Genomic DNA, 23,973 nt, shown 5'->3' with positions numbered 1-23,973 from the left:
TGCACATAGCAGAATATATTCTATGCATTTCTAAATAGATAGATTATTATATATATATATATATACACATACATATATATATATATATATACACACATACACACACATACATACACACACACACCAAAAAAACAAGATATATAGAGAATTATTTACTTATGAATAAATAGAACATATTCTTCTACGTGAAGAACCTTGGAATGTTAAAAATTCATATTTTCGTGTCGGGTTACTGCATATGAAAATATGCCATCGTGTTTGCGCTCGAGTAGGGTGTTAGTTTTGTCAGGTTAGTACACAAACAGTTTACTTTAAACTCATAATACGAGCACAACCTGACAATCACAAAAAGCCAAACTTCTACAGCAGTTAAAGGGACACTCAATCAAAATTAAACTTTCATTATTCAGATAGAGCATGCTATTTTAAACAACTTTCCAAATTACTTCATTTAACAAAATGTGCACAGTCTTTTTATATTTAAACTTTTTGAGTCACCAGCTCCTACTGAGCATGTGCAAGAATAAGTGTGTATGCATTTGTGAATGGCTGATGGCTGTCACATGGTATGTGTATGCATTTGTGATTGGCTGATGGCTGTCACATGGTACAGGGGGAGTGGAAAAAGACATAACTTTTAAAATTGTCAGAAAAAAAAATCTACTACTCATTTGAAGTTCAGACTAAGTGCTATTGCATTGTCTTGTTATCTTGCATTTGTCGATTATGCAAATCTACTGTGTTGACTGGTCCTTTAATGCTTTCACGGGAGCATTGATTAGTGCTCCATTTGTAATCTGACCCTTTGTTTTTAGATACATCTATTCTTTGCAAGATATGCTACACTCTAGGTATCCATTCATCTGTGTTTATTTTTGAGGTTAGTCACACATAAAAATCACAATCTCACATCATTACTTAATCTTTATTATCACACACCTTTACACATTAAAAGGGACACTCAGGTCAAAATACATTTTCATGATTCAGATACAGCATGTTATTTTAAACAACTTTCCAATTTACTTCCATTAAAAAAAAATGTGCACATTATTTTATATTTACACTTTTTGAGTCACCAGCTCCTACTGAGCATGTGCAAGAATTCACAGACTATATGTATATGCATTTGTGATTGGCTGATTGCATCACATGGTACAGGGGGAGTGGAAATAGACATAACTTTAAAATGTATTAGAAAAAAAATCTACAACTCATTTGAAATTCAGAGTAAATGCTATTGTATTGTTTTGTTATCTTGCATTTGTTGATTATGCAAATCTACTGTGTTTAGTGGTCCAACATGTTTATGAAGTAAAAAAAAAAAAAAAAAGATTGCTCTTCTCTGTGTAGTGAGTGATATGATACTGTTTTAACAAAGTGTCAAAGATAGTATGTTACAGCTATATAATTACATTCATACTAAATCTTTATTTATTTACAGAGACAGAGCTTCTCCTGGTGACCCCTGACTCGCGTTTCACAAAAATGCTTCCTCAGAGCAAGCGTTCTTGTGAAACGCCCGTCAGGGGTCACCAGGAGAAGCTCTGTCTCTCCTATTTTTAACTAGTTTACCCGAATGATTTAATTTATATCTAATATATATTAGTATCATTTGACTCTCAGCAGGTCAGATTACGAGTGTAATATTAAAGTAGCCCCCTGATTGAAGGGGTTTAACAGATATTTTTTTATGTCTGCTGAAGCAGTCATTCTATTTACTCACTTAAGATAATCGCATATTGGCTAATCTTTCTGGTTTAAGTGTTTTTAATCTAAAAATGTAAAGTGTGATTAGGGATACTACACTTATGCTCTCCTAGCTAATCCCAATATGGAGTGTGCTAACCTCATGAAGTACACCCTTAGTTCAAAAAGAAAAATGTGGGGGAGGGATAGCGCTAACGAATAGCTGAGAGCCAAAATATCTAAAAAACTCTAATGAGATAGTGTATAAATATTATAAAAAATCGAATTAAAATTAGCCAAGAAAAAAGAATTGGATATATATGTACAAATAAATCAATATTTATTAATATAAGATAAATTCTAACAGATAACTCCTATAAAAGATGCCGGCATCAGGTAAAAAATGTATCTAAAAAACTGCAATAAGAATGACCATCTGAGACTCACAAACAAACAAAATCAATAGCAGCATATATGACTAAACAGAATTATTAGCAGCATGCATAACCAAACAGAATTATTGGCAGCCTATATGACAAAAACAAATAAAATAACCATAAAGTGCTTAATATCAGTATTCCCAAAATGGAGCTGATCCGTGGGTGATACTGTTTACCAGTGTGGTCCGTGGGTGGAAATGTTTACCGGTGTATCGATACAAAGACCGGGTAAAAACGGAGTGATGTGATGAGTAACTTAATCTTCTTTCTGTGTGGCTTTCCTCCGTATTTCAGCCTGTTCTTAGCCAGTATCTATCCGTCCTCTGCAGCAGGTATCCAGCGTGTGGAAATGGTCCCAGAGGGGTCAAGTTCCGGGTTAAAGTTCAGTTCAGATTTCCAAATAGTAAAGCGCCGTTGCGCAATATTTCAGCCTATAAAAAATAGACCTTTAAAAAAGCACTCTGGGTTCGTTTTCTATGGGTCCTGGGGCAGGGATTACACATGCAGAGACGGCTCACCTATGATCAGTGACCGCTCAATGTACCTGTCCTATCCACCAACGATACCTCAGCTAGTAAAGAGATATAAAATGTATCAAGGTATAGTAAGCAAGTTCTACGCGTTTCAGCCTCCAGGGGCCTTTATCAAGATTTTGTTAAAGATCTTGATAAAGGCCCCTGGAGGCTGAAACGCGTAGAACTTGCTTACTATACCTTGATACATTTTATATCTCTTTACTAGCTGAGGTATCGTTGGTGGATAGGACAGGTACATTGAGCGGTCACTGATCATAGGTGAGCCGTCTCTGCATGTGTAATCCCTGCCCCAGGACCCATAGAAAACGAACCCAGAGTGCTTTTTTAAAGGTCTATTTTTTATAGGCTGAAATATTGCGCAACGGCGCTTTACTATTTGGAAATCTGAACTGAACTTTAACCCGGAACTTGACCCCTCTGGGACCATTTCCACACGCTGGATACCTGCTGCAGAGGACGGATAGATACTGGCTAAGAACAGGCTGAAATACGGAGGAAAGCCACACAGAAAGAAGATTAAGTTACTCATCACATCACTCCGTTTTTACCCGGTCTTTGTATCGATACACCGGTAAACATTTCCACCCACGGACCACACTGGTAAACAGTATCACCCACGGATCAGCTCCATTTTGGGAATACTGATATTAAGCACTTTATGGTTATTTTATTTGTTTTTGTCATATAGGCTGCCAATAATTCTGTTTGGTTATGCATGCTGCTAATAATTCTGTTTAGTCATATATGCTGCTATTGATTTTGTTTGTTTGTGAGTCTCAGATGGTCATTCTTATTGCAGTTTTTTAGATACATTTTTTACCTGATGCCGGCATCTTTTATAGGAGTTATCTGTTAGAATTTATCTTATATTAATAAATATTGATTTATTTGTACATATATATCCAATTCTTTTTTCTTGGCTAATTTTAATTCGATTTTTTATAATATTTATACACTATCTCATTAGAGTTTTTTAGATATTTTGGCTCTCAGCTATTCGTTAGCGCTATCCCTCCCCCACATTTTTCTTTTTTAAGTGTTTTTAATCTTAGCCAACAGTGTTTGTATGAATGAATGTCTTTGTAAATAAAGATTTAGTATGAATGTAATTATATAGCTGTAACATACTATCTTTGATGACACTTTGTTAAAGCAGTATCATATCACTCACTACACAGAGAAGAGCAATCTTTTTTAGTTGTATGCTTTCCTACAATTACTTGATAATTGTGTTCTTCTTGCTCTTACCTTGTGGCATAAAACCTCATAATAATATACATAAATTATACATTACAAATTAATTTATTAAGAGGTCTCTTATGCAGATTATCTTACTGCTTTCCCCCACCTTCAATCTCTATTTCATGGGGTAACATGTTTGTTTCCTGTGCACTAGATGGCACTGTTAGCAAGATTAGTCTAGGCGGTTCAATATCGTTGATGCGTTCCTGCAGATGAAGTCACTTCCAGCGACATTGGCGCTAGTATCACATGACCGCATAGCGTGCACATTGAATATTGGCGTCTACACGCCAGACAGTAAGATTTCCCAAATGATGCACTCAAGTATTTCACATTAAGATAACTTACCATATATTTTTTGGTTACACTTATTTTCATGTTTTATTATCATCATCATCATCATCATTTATTTTTATAGCGCCGCCACATTCCGTAGCGCTGGGCATTTTATGGCACATTATGAATATTAAGCACCCTCAGGAGGTACTTATATGTGTTTATTGAAGACAATTATTGATTACATATGTCCTATTTCTTTTAGAGGTGATTGGTTTACTCGTGTTTGCTGTGGGAGGGGTTTGGTGTGTATATATATATATATATATATATATATATTTATTGAGGAAGGGGAATGTTTATCCCTGAAACGTCACAAATAAAGTGGAATTTGGAGTGAGAGCTGAGCCCTTTTCATTTATTGGATGTTTCTGCCTCAAAAAACACCCGAGGTGAACAATTTAAACGTGAGTGCACTTTTTGGAGCTTTGTTATTTTATATACCAGTATGTATGTATGTATGTATGTATGTATGTATGTATGTATGTCATGCTCTCACCATCTAGTGTAACTTTTCTTCACTTGCACAGGTGCTTCATTAAATGCATATAGAAAGGTCCAAAGAATTCGGGCACTCACAGGTCTTGATAAAGTTCAATACTTTTATTATATACCATGCAAAAAGTCAACGATTCGGCTCCAACAGGACCCTTTTTTTCAAGACATTAATGTGTTCCCCAAGACTGCCTAACAAATAATGTCACACTTGCTACCTATATACCCCAAAACCCCACCCCATTACTTTGTAATGATATACACCTGTCAATAGTCACATTTGCAAACAGGAACAAAAAAAAAATAAAAAAAAATGAATGAGACTGGATCCTTGAAAAAGCCACCCTTAGTGGTGAAACATACATCGGAAACACAGAGGCACTTCACATCACGTGAGGGGGGGGGGGGGGGAAGAGACACATTAAGAACTCTGATACACACTTGGGACTCTATTTAATGGGACACTGAACCCAAATATTTTCTTTTGTGATTCAGATAGACCATGAAAATTTTAAGCAACTTTCTAATTTACTCCTATTTTCTTTATTCTCTTACGTCTAGATTTAGAGTTTTGCGGCCAAAGGGGTGCGTTAGCTACGCGTGCTTTTTTCTGGCCGCACCTTTTAAATACCGCTGGTATTTAGAGTTCACAGAATGGCTGCGTTAGGCTCCAAAAAAGGAGCGTATAGCATATTTACCGCAACTTCAACTCTCGATACCAGCGGTGCTTACGGACGCGGCCAGCTTCAAAAACGTGCTCGTGCACGATTCCCCCATAGAAAACAATGGGGCTGTTTGAGCTGAAAAAAAACCCTAACACCTGCAAAAAAGCAGCGTTCAGCTCCTAACGCAGCCCCATTGTTTGCTATGCGGAAACACCTCCTAAGTCTGCACCTAACACCCTAATATGAACCCCGAGTCTAAACAGCCCTAACCTTACACTTATTAACCCCTAATCTGCTGCCCCCGCTATCGCTGACCCCTGCATATTATTATTAACCCCTAATCTGCCGCTCCGTACACCGCTGCCACCTACATTATAGCTATGTACCCCTAATCTGCTGCGCCTAACACCGCCGACCCCTATATTATATTTATTAACCCCTAATCTGCCCCCCTTAACATCGCCTCCACCTGCCTACACTTATTAACCCCTAATCTGCCGAGCGGACCGCACCGCTACTATAATAAAGTTATTAACCCCTAATCCGCCTCACTCCCGCCTCAATAACCCTATAATAAATAGTATTAACCCCTAATCTGCCCTCCCTAACATCGCCGACACCTAACTTCAATTATTAACCCCTAATCTGCCAACCGAATCTCGCCGCTACTGTAATAAATGGATTAACCCCTAAAGCTAAGTCTAACCCTAACCCTAACACCCCCCTAAGTTAAATATAATTTAAATCTAACGAAATAAATTAACTCTTATTAAATAAATTATTCCTATTTAAAGCTAAATACTTACCTGTAAAACAAACCCTAATATAGCTACAATATAAATTATAATTATATTATAGCTATTTTAGGATTTATATTTATTTTACAGGTAACTTTGTATTTATTTTAACCAGGTACAATAGCTATTAAATAGTTAAGAACTATTTAATAGCTAAAATAGTTAAAATAATTACCTGTAAAATAAATCCTAACCTAAGTTACAATTAAACCTAACACTACACCATCAATAAATTAATTAAATACAATATCTACAAATAAATACAATGAAATAAACTAACTAAAGTACAAAAAATAAAAAAATATTTACAAACATTAGAAAAATATTACAACAATTTTAAACTAATTACATCTACTCTAAGCCCCCTAATAAAATAACAAAGACCCCCAAAATAAAAAAATGCCCTACCCTATTCTAAAATTAAAATAGAAAAGCTCTTTTACCTTAGCAGCCCTGAACAGGGCCCTTTGCGGGGCATGCTCCAAAGAATTGTAAAAAAAAAACACATACAATACCCCCCCCCCCCAACATTACAACCCACCACCCACATACCCTAATCTAACCCAAACCCCCCTTAAATAAACCTAACACTAAGCCCCTGAAGATCTTCCTACCTTATCTTCACCATGCCAGGTTCACCGATCCGTCCTCGGAAGTCTTGATCCAAACCTCGGAAGTGTTGATCCAAGCCCAAGCGGGGGGCTGAAGAGTGACGTCCATCCTCGGGCTGAAGTCTGGATCCAAGCGGCGGCTGAAGAAATCCATCATCGGGCTGAAGTCGGAAGTCCATCATCGGGATGAAGTCTTCTATCAAGCAGCATCTTCAATCTTCTTCCCAGCCGACGGAGCCATCTTCTTCCCAGCCGACGCGGATCCATCCTCTTCTAACGACGCCTACTAGCCGAATGACTGTTCCTTTAAATGACGTCATCCAAGATGGCGTCCGTCGAATTCCGATTGGCTGATAGGATTCTATCAGCCAATCGGAATTAAGGTAGGAAAATTCTGATTGGCTGATGGAATTAGCCAATCAGATTGAGCTTGCATTCTATTGGCTGATCGGAACAGCCAATAGAATGCAAGCTCAATCTGATAGGCTGATCGGATCAGCCAATCGGATTGAACTTGAATCTGATTGGCTGATTCCATCAGCCAATCAGAATTTTCCTACCTTAATTCCGATTGGCTGATAGAATCCTATCAGCCAATCGGAATTCGACGGATGCCATCTTGGATGACGTTATTTAAAGGAACCGTCATTCGGCTAGTAGGCGTCGTTAGAAGAGGATGGATCCGCGTCGGCTGGGAAGAAGATGGCTCCGTCGGCTGGGAAGAAGATTGAAGATGCTGCTTGATAGAAGACTTCATCCAGATGATGGACTTCCGACTTCAGCCCGATGATGGATTTCTTCAGCCGCCGCTTGGATCCAGACTTCAGCCCGAGGATGGACGTCACTCTACAGCCCCCCGCTTGGGCTTGGATCAACACTTCTGAGGCTTGGATCAAGACTTCCGAGGACGGATCGGTGAACCTGGCATGGTGAAGATAAGGTAGGAAGATCTTCAGGGGCTTAGTGTTAGGTTTATTTAAGGGGGGTTTGGGTTAGATTAGGGGTATGTGGGTGGTGGGGGTATTGTATGTGTTTTTTTTAACAGGCAAAAGAGCTGAATTCTTTGGGGCATGCCCCGCAAAGGGCCCTGTTCAGGGCTGGTAAGGTAAAAGAGCTTTGAACTTTTTTAATTTAGAATAGGGTAGGGCATTTTTTTATTTTGGGGGGCTTTGTTATTTTATTAGGGGGCTTAGAGTAGGTGTAATTAGTTTAAATCAGTACAAAGCAGTCGTTTTAACTTTAGACCGGTATCTCATTTACTTAGGAACTTTACTCACTGCTAAAACACCCCCACAATTCTCATGAATTTTGGTGCAATTATAGTCTTCCAGTAGCTTCTAGCCTGCTAAAAAACACAAAATTCTGATGTTTCCACCCTGTGGTAGTAAAACTCAAATTAAACCTTCCAAGGGTTTAGGATCATGTGGTATACAGCAACCAATCAAAATAAAGTTTTTTATTTATTTAAAAACTTTATTTTGATTGGTTGCTGTATACCACATGATCCTAAACCCTTGGAAGGTTTAATTTGAGTTTTACTACCACAGGGTGGAAACATCAGAATTTTGTGTTTTTTAGCAGGCTAGAAGCTACTGGAAGACTATAATTGCACCAAAATTCATGAGAATTGTGGGGGTGTTTTAGCAGTGAGTAAAGTTCCTAAGTAAATGAGATACCGGTCTAAAGTTAAAACGACTGCTTTGTACTGAATTAATGGGCTTCATAGCTTGGTTTTCGTATGTGATCACATAATTAGCTATCCTTCCTAGAAGATTCATCATTTTTTGGAGTGAAGACCGAGAGCTGCCTTTTCCTCACACAGACTTTTGTGGGACTATTTCATATACCTCGCACATAGGTCATTACCTAGTGCCACGTGTGAATATATATATATATCCATTTGTAAATATTTTATACATTTAATCCATATATTTCTGCATTTTTACATTTTTTAATATATCTTTTAAATATACATTTGGTGTTATTTATGTACGTATAACACCTGGTTAATTCTTACCACCGTTGTATAGCGCCTCCTATAGGTGATCTGTGTTAATTTGTAGTACAGATTTCCGGTTTATTTGTAATTAGTTTAAAATTGTTGTAATATTTTTCTATTGTTTGTAAATATTTTTTTATTTTTTGTAACTTAGTTCTTTTTGATTTTTTGTACTTTAGTTAATTTCATTGTATTTAATTAATTTATTGATAGTGTAGTGTTAGGTTTAATTGTAATTTAGGTTAGGATTTATTTTACAGGTAATTTTGTAATTATTTTAACTATTTTAGCTATTAAATAGTTATTAACTATTTAATAGCTATTGTACCTGATTAAAATAAATACAAAGTTGCCTGTAAAATAAATATTAATCCTAAAATAGCTACAATATAATTATTATTTATATTGTAGCTATATTAGGGTTTATTTTACAGGTAAGTATTTAGCTTTAAATAGGAATAATTTATATAATAAGAGTTAATTTATTTCGTTAGATTAAAATTATATTTAACTTAGGGGGGTGTTAGTGTTAGGGTTAGACTTAGCTTTAGGGGTTAAAAAATTTATTAGAATAGCGGTGAGCTCCGGTCGGCAGATTAGGGGTTAATGTTTGAAGTTAGGTGTCGGCGATGTTAGGGAGGGCAGATTAGGGGTTAATACTATTTATTATAGGGTTATTGAGGCGGGAGTGAGGCGGATTAGGGGTTAATAATTGTAGGTAGGTGGCGGCGACGTTGGGGGGGGGGCAGATTAGGGGTTAATAAATATAATATAGGGGTCGGCGGTGTTAGGGGCAGCAGATTAGGGGTACATAAGTATAACGTAGGTGGCGGTCGGCAGATTAGGGGTTAAAAAAATTTAATCGAGTGGCAGCGATGTGGGGGGACCTCGGTTTAGGGGTACATAGGTAGTTTATGGGTGTTCAAACAGAAAGTTCTTCCTAGTGCAGCTCAAGGTGTATGGTGTATGGGGAGGGAAATGAATCCTGTCCAGGCTGTATAAGCTATATGTTAGCGTGCAAGCAATGCAAAGGGTATGAAGTTATGGATGAAGCAGCACAGTTAGTGTACTTTAGAGCACAGTAGTTAAGAGCTTTATGAACCGGCGTTAGCCCAGAAAGCTCTTAACTACTGACTTTTTTCTGCGGCTGGAGTCTTGTCGTTAGATTTCTAACGCTCACTTCAGACACGACTCTAAATACCAGCGTTAGAAAGATCCCATTGAAAAGATAGGATACGCAAATGGCGTAGGGGGATCTGCGGTATGGAAAAGTCGCGGCTGGAAAGTGAGCGTTAGACCCTTTCCTGACTGACTCCAAATACCAGAGGGCGGTAAAAACCAGCGTTAGGAGCCTCTAACGCTGGTTTTCACGGCTACCGCCCAACTCTAAATCTAGGCCTTAGTATCTGTATTTGAAATGCAAGAATATAAGTTTAGATGCCGGCCCATTTTTGGTGAACAACCTAGGTTGTCATTGCTGATTGGTGGATAAATTCATCCACCAATCAAAAACTGTTGTCCAGAGTTCTGAACCAAGAAAAAAAAAAAGCTTAGATGGCTTCTTTTTCAAATAAAGATAGCAAGAGAACGAAGAAACATTGATAATAGGAGTAAATTAGAAAGTTGCTTAAAATTGCATTCTCTATCTGAATAACGAAAGAAAACATTTGGGTTCAGTGTCCCTTTAACAGTTCTGATAGCTGTGTAAAGTGTTTTGGTACAGAATTTATTTTGTGTATTTTGATGGTCAAACCCTGTAAAGTGATATCTACCTCTTAGTTTTTAAATTTACATGTATTGCAAGTGGGATTGCTATAGAGCGTGTTACTCAGAGCTATAGTGGCTCTGGCTAATTTGAGCATCTTGCCATCTAGTAAATATATTGGATGTTATGCTATGTTCCTGTTTTGTTTTTTGAGGAACTATTACATTGAAGATAATCTAAGAATAAAACCTTTATTCATATAAAGGACTGTTTTTGATTATATATTTTTCAGTATTGGTGCATCTGTGTTTTTGTTATTTTTTATTATTGTGTCACTTTGCAGAAGAGATATAGATATATATATATATATATATATATATATATATATATATATACACATATATATATATATATATATACACATATATATATATATATATATATATACACACATATATACACACACACACGCTGCTGGCATGGATTTTGTGATTTATAATAAATTTTTAAAAAAATAGAGAGAAAAACACAACCAATCGCAACGTGTGCCCTCACGTGTGTGCCTATTCAGGTTGCACACTTGCTGACATGAACTACGTGAAACTATTCTGACGTTAGGAGCAAGAAATTTGGCATGTAAATTTACTTTATAATGAAGATCTGAAATTATAATTTTAACTTTTCTAACATCTTCGGTTTTTGAGTTATAGGTATCCTCATAAATCACCCCCCCCCTTAAGTGGATTCTCAGGAAATGGTAAAACGTGTTTTTAGTTTTTAAAAAAAAGGAGAATCTAAATACCAATTTAAATCTAAATACCAACGTCTGTAAACCCCCCCCCCCCCCTTAGTGGATTTTTGGGAAAATCATTGACTAAAACAGCTGTGTAGAAGGAATAAAACTGAGTGAGGAACAGACAAACAACCGCTCACAAGGTGAGTTATACTGCATCAGCTAGGTCTCTCCTAGGCAGGAATTTCAAGGCAGACAGAGGTTTTCAGATGTGTTGTCCAAGCACAAAGAAATGTGCAACGCTCAGTGGTCGGCCAAGGAAAGTTAGTTCAGCAGATGAAAGACACATCATCATGCTTACTTCCCTTCACAACTGGAATGTTTCCAGCACTGCCATCAGCTCAAAATTGGCAGAAACCAGTGGGACCCTGGTGCACCCATCTAGTCTGGTCAGAAGTGGTCTTTATGGAAGACTTCCGGACAAAAAGCCATACCTGCAATGTGAAAACTAGGCCAAGTGACTCAACTATTCACTAAAACAGGAACTGAGTGCAGAAAAATGGCAGCAGGTGCTCTGGACTGATGAGTCAAAATTTAAAATATTTTAACTGTACCAGAAGGCAGTTTGTTCGTTAAAGGGCTGTTAAGTGGTACAAGAATAAGTCTGCAGGCTACATTAAAGCATGGTTTGGCGCTACATTTCTACAAATAGAGGCGGGCTTGGTCAGAATTAATGGTCTCTTTAATACTGAGGAGTACAGGCAAATAATTATCATACAATACCATCAGGGAGGCCTCTGATTGGCCTCACATGTGTTCTGCAGCATGACAATAAACCCAAACATACAGCCAAGTCAGCACAAAGTGTCATTTCTTCTGCTGGCTATGTTTAGTTAGGCTATTCAATAGCTGAGACTACAGTATCAAAACTTTCAGTATAGGTTGGGAAACCACAAGCTAAATCAGCTATTTCAAAGGCCAAAATAGGGGTAAAGGAGCTACTTGTAAACAATTTAATACACATCAGCAGGTAAAATGGATCATTAGGAACAATTTAAATGGGAATTTTTTGGGGGGTGAACTGTCCCTTTAATTGATCCTGACACTGACCAAAGTAAAGAACAAGAGAGTTATTGTTTGATGAACACACAGAGCAGTTATTTATCCCTTCATTTACTGCTTACCAGGATCTTGGCCCGGTAACCAGTGCCTGGTATGCTGCTTCCCTGTGACAAAGCTACACAAGGGAACCAGGAAGAGGACAGGAAGGAGAAGGGGTATTGGGCTTGGATATAAGCAGCCTGTACTGGCACATACAACAAAAAAAGATAGCATAGTAGTATTCAAGACATGGACCTTACTGGACCTTAACTCCTCAGGGCAAGGATTAAGCACACTTGATGCCAGTGCAACCAACATTTAACATTTGTTAAAACCTGACCCTAACCGCTAGAGTTGAGAAATCAGGAACACCTATGGTTTGTGTGACTGGTTCCTTAAAGAGACAGTGTACTGTAAAATTGTCAGCTTTATTTTTGTATACAAAATATATTTTTAACATTTAGCATCAATATGGGCTGATCTTGCAAAGACAGCGGACCTCATTATCTTATCACTCTCCACATATACATAAATTTCCATATCTTGTCTATGTCTGTACACACATACAAGCACATAACATAAGAACAATTGAAAGTGAACATTTTAGTACCTACATCTACACCCCTTATACACACTGGAAAGATGATTTCTTCTGTACTTTCTTGTTTCTGGTTAGCTCCTATGTTTCATATAAATGTTAACCATTACCCTAACAGATCAGATTCAAAGGATTTCCCAACATAAGAACAGGTTAGTCAATCATGTTGCCTGACCAACTGCAACCCTCACCAAGGTAAAAACATAAAATATGTCCTTTTAGGGGTACTTGAAGATTGAATCTGAAACAAAGTGAATCAGACTTTGCTACACCTATAAATAATACTGTAGTTGGATATAGAAAGCTTACAAATAAATGCAACTTTGCAGCTCATAAAAAAATAAAATATATTATATATAATAATAATAATAATACACACTAAAAATGTTGTAATTGGTTGTATTCAGTTGGTGTATTCAGTTTTTGTGCTGCCTTAGGCACTCATATCATCTGCCCTTGAACCCCACACAACAATTTTATTTCATAATTGTTTCACATTTGTAACAAACGGCAACCCCACTAAACATCCAGAAATCATTCATTTACAAAAAGGGGTTAAATACATAAAACAGCCAAAGTAAGGAGGGAACACAAACAATAAAAACCCAAATAGCACAAATAGGAATTAGGTTTTAAGAAATCCTATACTCCAACAAGGTGAGGACAGAAACAGACGAGCTGCTCCTCTTCAAAGTCATCTGGATCTAGCAAGAGTAATGGTTCCAAAGGAGTGGTATTCCCACTGTGTAATCTTCAGCACGGACGTGCCAGATAAGTGGTCTGGGCATATTTAAAGATGCCTAAGGAAAAGGCAGGTCAACAAAAGCATTGGGTGTTTTTATAAATTTACTATTTTAATTTAGTTTTTTGCACGCACTTTTTGGGTACTATAAACTGACAGAGTACAAAACAAAAATGCCAACTGTGTAAGAGTAGGATCTGCCTATTACTATAGCACTATGGCGGGTGGAGGTTCAGCTCTTATCCGTATAGCGTTTCTAGTGAAATATCTCTGAAGATAAGTATATACTAAAGATGTCATGAATGAAAGTCTCATTCATTTTTTAACTTCTATCGTTTACTTTTACTTTAACTTGCCATAAGCAGGCTCACTTATGGCAAGGGTTCCAAAGTAGCCTCCTCCAATTGGGTCAGCTGCAGTTTCTGCTAGCAGTTATCTTTGTCTCCCAAGCAATACTTTACCTGTGTGTCTAACCCCTTTGTAGGAGTTAAAGGGACATTTAAATAAAGCATTAAGTAAAGATAAAATTTGCGATTGACATGCATTACCTATTTTGCAGCTAAAGTGAAGGTAAACTTTGATGAATGAAAGCCCGGTTTTTAAAACTACTATTAAAAACATTTCATCAAAGTTTAGAAAGCAGACGTTTTGTTTATAAAATTACCTTTCATCTCTTCACAGCCGGAGCAGCTTCCCCCGCATGGAGATCCTCTATTCACACGTCAGCAATAACTAATCCGGCTTCCTCCAATCATGGCTTTCCACCCAGGGGAATCATTGCCTGAGGCCATGCTGTGATTGGAGGAAGCCAGATGAGTCATTGCCGACGTGTGAATAGAGGATCTCCGTGTGGGGGAAGCTGCTCCGGCTGTGAAGAGAAGAAAGGTAATTTTATAAACAAAACGGCTGCTTTACAAACTTAGATGAATGAAAGTGCCCCTGTTTTTAATAGTTTTTTTAAAAATTGGGCTTTCATTCATCAAAGTTTACCTTCACTTAACTCTCCTAAAAATAGAAAAAAAACATGCAAGTCGTTTTCCCCTCACTCCCTACAGCCAGGAAGTCACTAACTGACATGCCTAATTAACTAAAGCTGCACTAAGTTATAGGAGGTCTGCTGAGAAACTTGTTATATTTGTAAAATAGGAACAACAGTAAAATCGATACAAACTGCCTTAAACTCTATAGCTATGTCCGTCTCCCACCTACTCACCAGACTAAACTTTTCACAGACACTTCTCTGAGAAACCATCTCCTTCTAGTCAGGATCATATTTCACTGAGAAGTGTGTGAGAAGTTTAGCTCCCTGTGTGTAGAAGCTAATTTGCCTTAAATCAGACAGCTATGCCTTCTCTGCTGCACCAGGTGGTTACAATGTAATAAATTTGCTTCTACACACAGGGAGCTACACGTCTCAGTGAAATATGACCCTGACTAGGAGATAGTTTCTCAGAGAAGTATCTGTGAGAGGTTTAGTCTGATGAGGAGCTGCACACACAGTGTTACCAGAGATGGTGGGAGACAGACATAGCTGGAGAGTTTTAAGTAGTTCTGTATCTCTCTTTTACTGTTCTTATTTTACAAATAAAACAAGAGTTTCTCGGCAGACCTCATAACTTAGTGCAGCTTCAGTGAGACGGGCATGTCAGTTAGCGATTTCCTTACTATAGGGAGTGAGGGGAAAACAATAGCTCAGTGATTAGAGTATAGTATGTAGGTATACATATTTAGTGAAACACCCTACATGGTTTTTCCCATTTTTAGGAGAGTTAACTTCAAAATAGGTCATGCAAATCAACTGCAAATGTTATCTATACTTAATACTTTATTTAAACAGCCTATATTTATTTTGGTGTATAATGTCCCTTTAAAAACACATAGATTTGCAGGGTCAATGGTGATAAAAATGACATGTAGTTTTTTTCACTATATGTGTAGCCACCAACTACTAGCAAGTTCCCAATTGTGCATTGCTATTCCTGAGCCTACATATGTATGTTTTCAACAAAGGATACCAAAGGAATAAAGTAAAATGGAAAATATGTTCAAATTGTGTAAATCTGTCTTTCAAGTCCTATTAGAATTGTGGCCAAGGCCAGCTCTATAATAGGTCCTTGTGGGTCCATGGGACCCAGGCAGCAAATTGGGAGAATATGGTTGACTTAAATAACACAAAAAAAAAGTGCCATAATCACTTGTAAATATCCATGTATCTCTTTTTCTTTTAAGTGCAATGGTTGGGTTTAGACTATATTGGAAAGAGAGCTGGGGGCGTCATTTTATTCTCTGAACCAGGCTACACATTATCAGTGTAATTCCTTGAGCCGTCCCTGATCGGAACCCGTGGATATTACTCTAGCTGGAAGGGCTGCAGGAGTAAACAGACCCACAGACATACAGATAGCTGGCATGCTGCAAATACATTAAATGGACACTGAACCCAAATATTTTCTTTCATGATTCAGATAGAGCATGTAATTTTAAGCAACTTTCTAATTTACTACTATTATCAATTTTTCTTCATTCTCTTGCTATCTTTATTTGAAAAGCAATAATGTAAGTTAAGAACCCGGACCATTTTTGGTTCACAGCCTGGGTTGTGCTTGCTGATTAGTGGCTAAATGCACCCACCAATAAACAAGTGCTGTCCAGAGTACTGAACCAAAAATTGTCTGGCTCCTTAGATGCCTTCTTTTTCAAACAAAGATAGCAAAAGAACGAAGAAAAATTGATAATAGGAGTAAATTAGAACGTTGCTTAAAAGTGCATGCTCTATCTGAATCATGAAAGAAAAAAATTGGGTTTAGTATCCCTTTAATCATCTGGGATCTCTTTGGTAAATTCGGTTTGTAAATTTTCAGTGTTTTATTTAAATATTATACAGTGGAATACCACACTACTGGAGCAAACACTTTTGCCTTAAACACATAAAAATGCAGCATTGTATAGTACCTTGGTGTGCACCTGAGAAAAATATGTCTGGTGTGTCAATCAGGAGAATCATATATACTTAGTCATCAATCACAGACTGTATTCTGCTCAGGGATAGAATTGGGTACATATTTCCATCTCTCTTCAGTGACATATGTATCAAGCTTTTGGCAGTAAATGCATATATGATGGAATGTGACAAGAACCATACAGAGATGTGTATGTGTGTATATATATATATATATATATATATATATATATCAAAAAACAAAGTATTGCAGTATGCAGTGATACCTTTTTTATTGGACTAACATAATATTTCAAAGACAAGCTTTCAAGAGTTTTCCTCTCTTCCTCAGGTCTGAAGCAATACTGATCAATCTGATATAGATACACATCACATACAACAAATGGAAGGGAGGGAGGGGGGTGAGAGGGGTGTCATAAAAAGCAGAGAATGTGTCTGAAGCAGAAAATAGCTGAGAATAGCCAGAAAGAATAAATAGAGGGGAGTAAATAGGCAAGATGAGAGGAAAAACAAAAGGATAAAGACACCAATATAGGACAATAAGATGAGAGATTATAGAAAGTTATGGTAGTGTGTGAGAAAGCCAGAGTCTACATTAAGTCCTTTATTTCTGGTATTGAAATGTGTGATCATTTTCATCTCAAACGTCTTTCGTTCATGAGAGTCTTTGAAATTCCCTTTAAGAACTTTAATCCTGAGGTTAAGGATGGAGTGACCAGTCTGGGTGAAGTGATGACCAACAGGGGTACAATATTCATTTTCCTTATGGTTTTTGATCGAGTGTCTGTGTAGATTTATTTTGAGATGCAGCTTTAGGCCAGTTTCTCCAATGTAGCAACCTCTGTCACACGCTGTACACTGTATCATGTACACCACATTAGCAGATGAGCATGAATAGGATCCTTTAATATTATATGGCGCGTTGTTGTGTCTGGCTGTGTTGTTGTCACATATATGTTGACACAGTTTGCAGAGTGATTTGTTGCATTGTGCAGTGCCATTCTGTGTAAGCATCTGTTCTGTGGTTAATTTGCTGCGGACCAATCTCTGTCTCAGGTTAGGCGGTTGTTTGAATGCTAGTATGGGGGGTTCAGGAAATATTTTTTTGAGTGTGGGGTCCTCTGAAATTAGTGGTTGTAGCTCTTTAATAATTTTGCGTACTCCTTCTAGAGTAGGGTTGTAAGTGACTAGACGGGCTCTTGTTTTGTTTTCCTTTTCTTTGTACTGTAGGAGCTTTCCCGTGGTGTTTTTAGGGCAGATTTGATTTTTTTTTTTTTAGATATTGTCCTTTCCTTGTAGCCTTTTTGCCTAAATGACTGACAGTGTACTCAGGTGCTGATCTCTGTCTTTTGTGTCAGAGCAAATGCGGTGATATCTGATAGCTTGGCTGTGGATGATACCTTGTTTGGTGTGATTGGGATGGAAGCTGGAATTGTGGAGGTAGCTGTACCTGTCTGTGGGTTTTCTGTATATAGGTGAATGAAGGATACCACTGGTTACAGTTATTGTGCAGTCCAAGAAGTTCACACTATGATTTGAAAAGTCCATTTTAAGGTTAATTGACGGGTGAAATGAATTAAATGATTTGTGGAAATCTAAAAGGCTTTCTTCTCCTTCTGTCCATATTATGAAAATATCATTGATGTAACGATAATATGTATAAGGTTTGTGGGGCTGAGTACATAAGAATCTGTATTCTAGGTACGCCATGAAAAGATTAGCGTATTGCGGTGACATTTTTTTGCCCATCGTTGTCCCTGTCATTTGTAGGTAGTAATTGTTGTTAAGACTGAAATAGTTGTGTGAGAGTATGAATTCTATAAGCTGGGCAATAGTTGCACTATCATATTTGTGTGATGGTTGGTGGGATGAGAGAAATTTACTGCAGGCCTCAATACGATCCTTATGCGGGATGTTGCTGTATAAGGATTCCACATCCATAGTAACTAGTATAGTGTTTCCAGGTACTTCATTTATCTGGTTAAGTTTATTAAGGAAGTCTGTAGTGTCCTGTATAAAGCTATCAGTCTTGATAACAAGAGGCTTAAGAATGTTGTTTTCTATTAGGCCAGATATTTGTTTAGTGAGTGTTCCCATACCTGTTATAATGGGGCGTCCTGGGTTTCCTGGCTTGTGGATTTTGGGCAGCATGTAGAAGGTACCCGTCTGAGGATTGGAAGGTACCAGATTTTCTAATTCTTGCTGTATGTGTTTAGAAAATGTTTTGATAAGTTTTGTGAGTTTAGCTGAATATTCCTTGGTGAGGTCCGTGTCCAGTTTTTTGTAGTAGTTTACATCAGACAACTGTCTGTAACCTTCTGTAGTGTAGACCTGGGTATTCATGATAACTACTGATCACTTCACCCAGACTGGTCACTCCATCCTTAACCTCAGGATTAAAATTATTAAAGGGAATTTCAAAGACTCATGAATGAAAGACGTTTGAGATGAAAATGATCACACATTTCAATACCAGAAATAAAGGACTTAAAGGGACACTGTACCCAAATTTTTTTCTTTTTTAATTCAGACAGAGCATGCAATTTTAAGCAACTTTCTAATTTACTCCTATTATCAATTTTTCTTCATTCTCTTGCTATCATTATTTGAAAAAGAAGGCATCTAAGCTTTTTTTTGGTTTCAGTACTCTGGACAGCACTTTTTTTATTGGTGGATGAATTTATCCACCAATCAGCAAGGACAACCCAGGTTGTTCACCAAAAATGGTCCGGCATCTAAACTTACATTCTTGCATTTCAAATAAAGATACCAATAGAATGAAGAAAATTTGATAATAGGAGTAAATTAGAAAGTTGCTTAAAATTTCATGCTCAATCTGAATCACGAAAGAAATTTTTTGGGTACAGTGTCCCTTTAATGTAGACTCTGGCTTTCTCACACACCATAACTTTCTATAATCTCTCTCATCTTATTGTCCTATATTGGTTTCTTTATCCTTTTTTTTTCCTCTCATCTTGCCTATTTACTCCCCTCTGTTTATTTATTCTTTCTGGCTTTTCTCAGCTATTTTCTCCTACAGACACATTCTCTGCTTTTTATGACACCCCTCTCACCCCCCTCCCTCCCTTCCATTTGTTGTATGTGATGTGTATCTATATCAGATTGATCAGTATTGCTTCAGACCTGAGGAAGAGAGGAAAACTCTTGAAAGCTTGTCTTTGAAATATTATGTTAGTCCAATAAAAAAAAGGTATCACTGCATACTGCAATACTTTGTTTTTTGATATATATATTTTAATATTACAGATTATAGAATACCTAGGGACAAAGGGTCCACAGGTAAGCCCCAAAAGCGCTACCAGCAAGGGATACTGGACTACTATATTTTATATTTTAGTATAAATAAATCTAAAAACTATAGCAGCCAGTCCCCACAAATATAGATAAGTCCCTAAAACTTATCAAATAAGAACAAATATAGGAAGATCGGGGATGGCGCTCAAAATAAAAAATGTATATAAACCAATAAATGTGGTTACTATTGCAGGTGATAATTTATCCCCATCCACATCAATGGTAATGTCAATTGAACAAAGTTCATATATTTATAATCAGACTAATCCATATATGTACATGTCAGATATATCAGACAAGTTAATATATATGTTTCAGGCATTAAAAATCGATAGATCATTAAAATCAAATTAGTATTCATGCAGCATGATAAAACATAACATAAATTATCACTAAATAAATAGGTCTAAAGAGAGAGTAATTGGGTGCAAAAAAGTCCTTAATCCAAAGTGTTGATATTTTGTGCCAGAGAGAGGGGTTCTACACCCAATCAGATGAGCCCTTACTTGATATACCCTCAATCAGTATGAGGTAAGTGAATGGTATCAGTCAGGCACTCCCAGAGTATGGATCACAGTGTCGGTGGACTATAGATTCCTCAGGTCCCACTGCTTGTGAAGACAGAAACTTCCAGTATAGCCCTCAATACGATCTCCCTCTGTTCGTGTATAGACTGTTATTGTCACAGATGAGGAGAGAAACTAGGGTCAGCGTTCAGCAAGGTACATGCCCAGATTTGGGAAGCAGTTTAGTAAAGCAGATAAGATACAGGCTGTGGTGTCCCTGTATCTTATCTGCTTTACTAAACTGCTTCCCAAATCTGGGCATGTACCTTGCTGAACGCTGACCCTAGTTTCTCTCCTAATCTGTGACAATAACAGTCTATACACGAACAGAGGGAGATCGTATTGAGGGCTATACTGGAAGTTTCTGTCTTCACAAGCAGTGGGACCTGAGGAATCTATAGTCCACCGACACTGTGATCCATACTCTGGGAGTGCCTGACTGATACCATTCACTTACCTCATACTGATTGAGGGTATATCAAGTAAGGGCTCATCTGATTGGGTGTAGAACCCCTCGCTCTGGCACAAAATATCAACACTTTGGATTAAGGACTTTTTTTCACCCAATTACTCTCTCTTTAGACCTATTTATTTAGTGATAATTTATGTTATGTTTTATCATGCTGCATGAATACTAATTTGATTTTAATGATCTATCGATTTTTAATGCCTGAAACATATATATTAACTTGTCTGATATATCTGACATGTACATATATGGATTAGTCTGATTATAAATATATGAACTTTGTTTAATTGACATTACCATTGATGTGGATGGGGATAAATTATCCCCTGCAATAGTAACCACATTTATTGGTTTATATACATTTTTTAGATAGAGCACCATCCCCGATCTTCCTATATATATATATATTTTGTTATGCAATAATTTGTTATTCTGCATTCAGTATTGAAACAAATGCCAAATATGACTGTGGGCTGCAGCATTTGGCAATTTGTGGTGTCTGATTTATTAGTGTAAATGCAGGATACACAAATATCTGTGTAAATCCAGTTCAGCTAGTGCACTCATCCTGATCTAGCAAGAAAATTCTGCAATGTAATTAGTGCTTGCTTTTACCCTCTTTACTACATATATCACAAGTTATTGGTAAATGCTGCCAAATTCTGTAGCACTGGGTACAGGAGTGATTCACAATGACAATGATTTATAGAATGATCAAAAAAAGTGCATAAAATAGACTAAATAAAACAAAATTACTGGAAGGACATGCATGGTCCTGCACCAAAGAACTTACAATCTACTTACTACATGTCTATTATATCTTTATGTTGTGCTTACATATAGAAATGTTTTGCATTACACAAACATATTCTGCATGTTTGGTGCAATTTCACATGAGCTGCACCTTCTACTACTGAAAACAGAATACATCATTAACCCTTTGCTATCAGACGTCTAAGGGTTAAAAGGTTAAATAAAACTCAGTCTGCATCATATGGCCGCATTTTGCTCGATTAGAACAACAAACCCATTAAAGACACACCCCCAATATTAACCCTCACTGTCACCATACTTTGTCCATATCACCACTAGCGTTCGAGGCTACTACGGCCTCAGCACAGGGAAGATATCAAACATACTTACCAGGTTCATTCTCTGGGATCCTCGCCTGGAAGTCGGCTCCCACCCGCATACCTACATCTGCAAAGAAAACACATAACAAGGCTATAGCACAGACGGATCGGGCACAATCTCGCAGACATTAACAGGGGATAGGGGACACAGGGCTCATTCAATTAGTTCGAGGCTACCACCGTGCTCGTCGTCGCTGCCGCTCTCCTCCGAGTAGTGTCCATTGGAAGCGCTGGACGGGCTCTTGGTACCGTTAGAACGGTTCTTTCCTAAGATATCGGTTGCCTTATCCATCATGCCCGGCATGGCAGCAATATATTCTGGTGTTCGGGGTCAGGGGACTCGTTAATATGGAGGCTCAGGTCTGCCAGCGGCGCACTCACACGCAGCCGCACTACTCCCCTTGACGCAGCACCAGCTGCCACCTCCGCCTCATAGTGGGTATCCCTGCGCCGAGCCCTGGAAGGGATGTGTTTTCAGGTCACGACGGCGGGCTATGCTCATGCTGGCTGCTACTGGACACTGGATAGAGCTTGACGGCCTGTAACCTCAGTCGTCCGTGTATTGTTTGTTTCCGAGTGACGTGCTCTGGTCCAGCAGGCGGATAGCTTCGCATAGTCTCACGCTGGTGCACGCACATTGTTACTAATGTGATTTTAGTGCTGTCTGCTCCAGAAACGAACGGGTAAACACCTGGATGTCGCTCTTAGGTCGAGAAGAAAAATGAGTTTAGCGTCCTAAATGATTTTCTCGACCATATCCATTATTTTACTTCACAAATTGGTATGGGGGTTCAGATGAGGGCTATCAACAACACTGCAGTGTTTGTGTCTCCAGGAACAAAAAGGGGAGCCATATTTTGGGGTATAAAGTCCCCATAGACTTTCCCCGGCCAGCTCTGCTCACCTATATGGATACATTGTATCAAACCCTCAGCCTACAGGATTTTATACATTTGTAACTTTACTGTACACAGACACTTAAAGCAGCTCTGTCAGTACCAACTGTACAAACTGCTGACAATGCTCACACATCACAGCCTTAAAGGGCAGTATAGCACCTGGTCACACAGTCTTAAAGGGACAGGCAAAAACCCACATAGCCTTCAAAGGGTCAACTAGCACCACATGCACACTGTCTTAAAGGGACAGATTGCAGTAAATCTGGCAGCGCAACCTTAAAGGGCAGCTGGACAACTGCGCACACTGTCTTAAAGGGACAGATTGCAGTAATGTTTAGCCAGCGCAACTTTAAAGGGCAGCTCGGCACCTGCTTACATAGTTGTAAAGGGGCAGGCACACAAAACCTTTAGTGGGTAAACATGCACAGTTTTAAAGGGAGCGATAGTATGCATCCACACATGATGCACACAGCCTTAAAGGGATGCTCTATCTGTCCCTTTAATGCTATGTGCTTGTTTTGCAAGTTGTCCCTTTAAAGGCTGTGAGCACTCTGTGTGTTTGTGTGCGTGCACGTGCCACTGTCCTGTTAAGACAGAGTGTCCCTTTAAGGCTGCGTGCATCACGTGTGGATGCATACTATCGCTCCCTTTAAAACTGCATGTTTACCCACTAAAGTTTGTATGTGCCTGCCCCTTTACGACTATGTGAGCAGGTGCTGAGCTGCCCTTAAAAGTTGCGCTGTATGAACATTACTGCGATCTCTCCCTTTAACACGGTGTGCATGTGGTGCTAGTTGACCCTTTGAAGGCTGTGTGGGTTTTTGCCTGTCCCTTTAAGACTGTGTGACCAGGTGCTATACTGCCCTTTAACCCCTTAATGACAGAGGACTTACCAGGTACGTCATAGAAAAACATTCCCTTAATGACAATTGACGTACCTGGT

The 23,973-nt window shown here is 38.1% G+C and overlaps 1 protein-coding gene across 5 annotated transcripts in view; it reads right to left on the bottom strand.

Annotated features, from left to right (window-relative positions):
* The window catches only part of RCOR3 (REST corepressor 3), a 271,152-nt gene extending 248,498 nt beyond the window's left edge, over positions 1 to 22,654 (bottom strand). For 2 of the 5 annotated variants that reach the window (XM_053712390.1, XM_053712394.1), the window contains exons 1-2: positions 22,309 to 22,654; positions 22,142 to 22,198 (exon numbers count right to left, since the gene is read on the bottom strand). In XM_053712390.1, the coding sequence (XP_053568365.1) occupies positions 22,142 to 22,198; positions 22,309 to 22,435 (184 nt within the window). In that variant the 5' untranslated portion in view covers positions 22,436 to 22,654. The remainder of the gene's footprint in view (positions 1 to 22,141; positions 22,199 to 22,308) is intronic. The other 3 variants (XM_053712391.1, XM_053712393.1, XM_053712392.1) reach the window with 2 other exon arrangements.
* Between the last annotated feature and the right edge of the window lie 1,319 nt (positions 22,655 to 23,973).

This window comes from Bombina bombina, chromosome 4 (assembly GCF_027579735.1).
Source record: "Bombina bombina isolate aBomBom1 chromosome 4, aBomBom1.pri, whole genome shotgun sequence".
NCBI classification, from domain to species: domain Eukaryota; kingdom Metazoa; phylum Chordata; class Amphibia; order Anura; family Bombinatoridae; genus Bombina; species Bombina bombina.
This window is presented reverse-complemented; position numbering and strand designations above follow the sequence as displayed.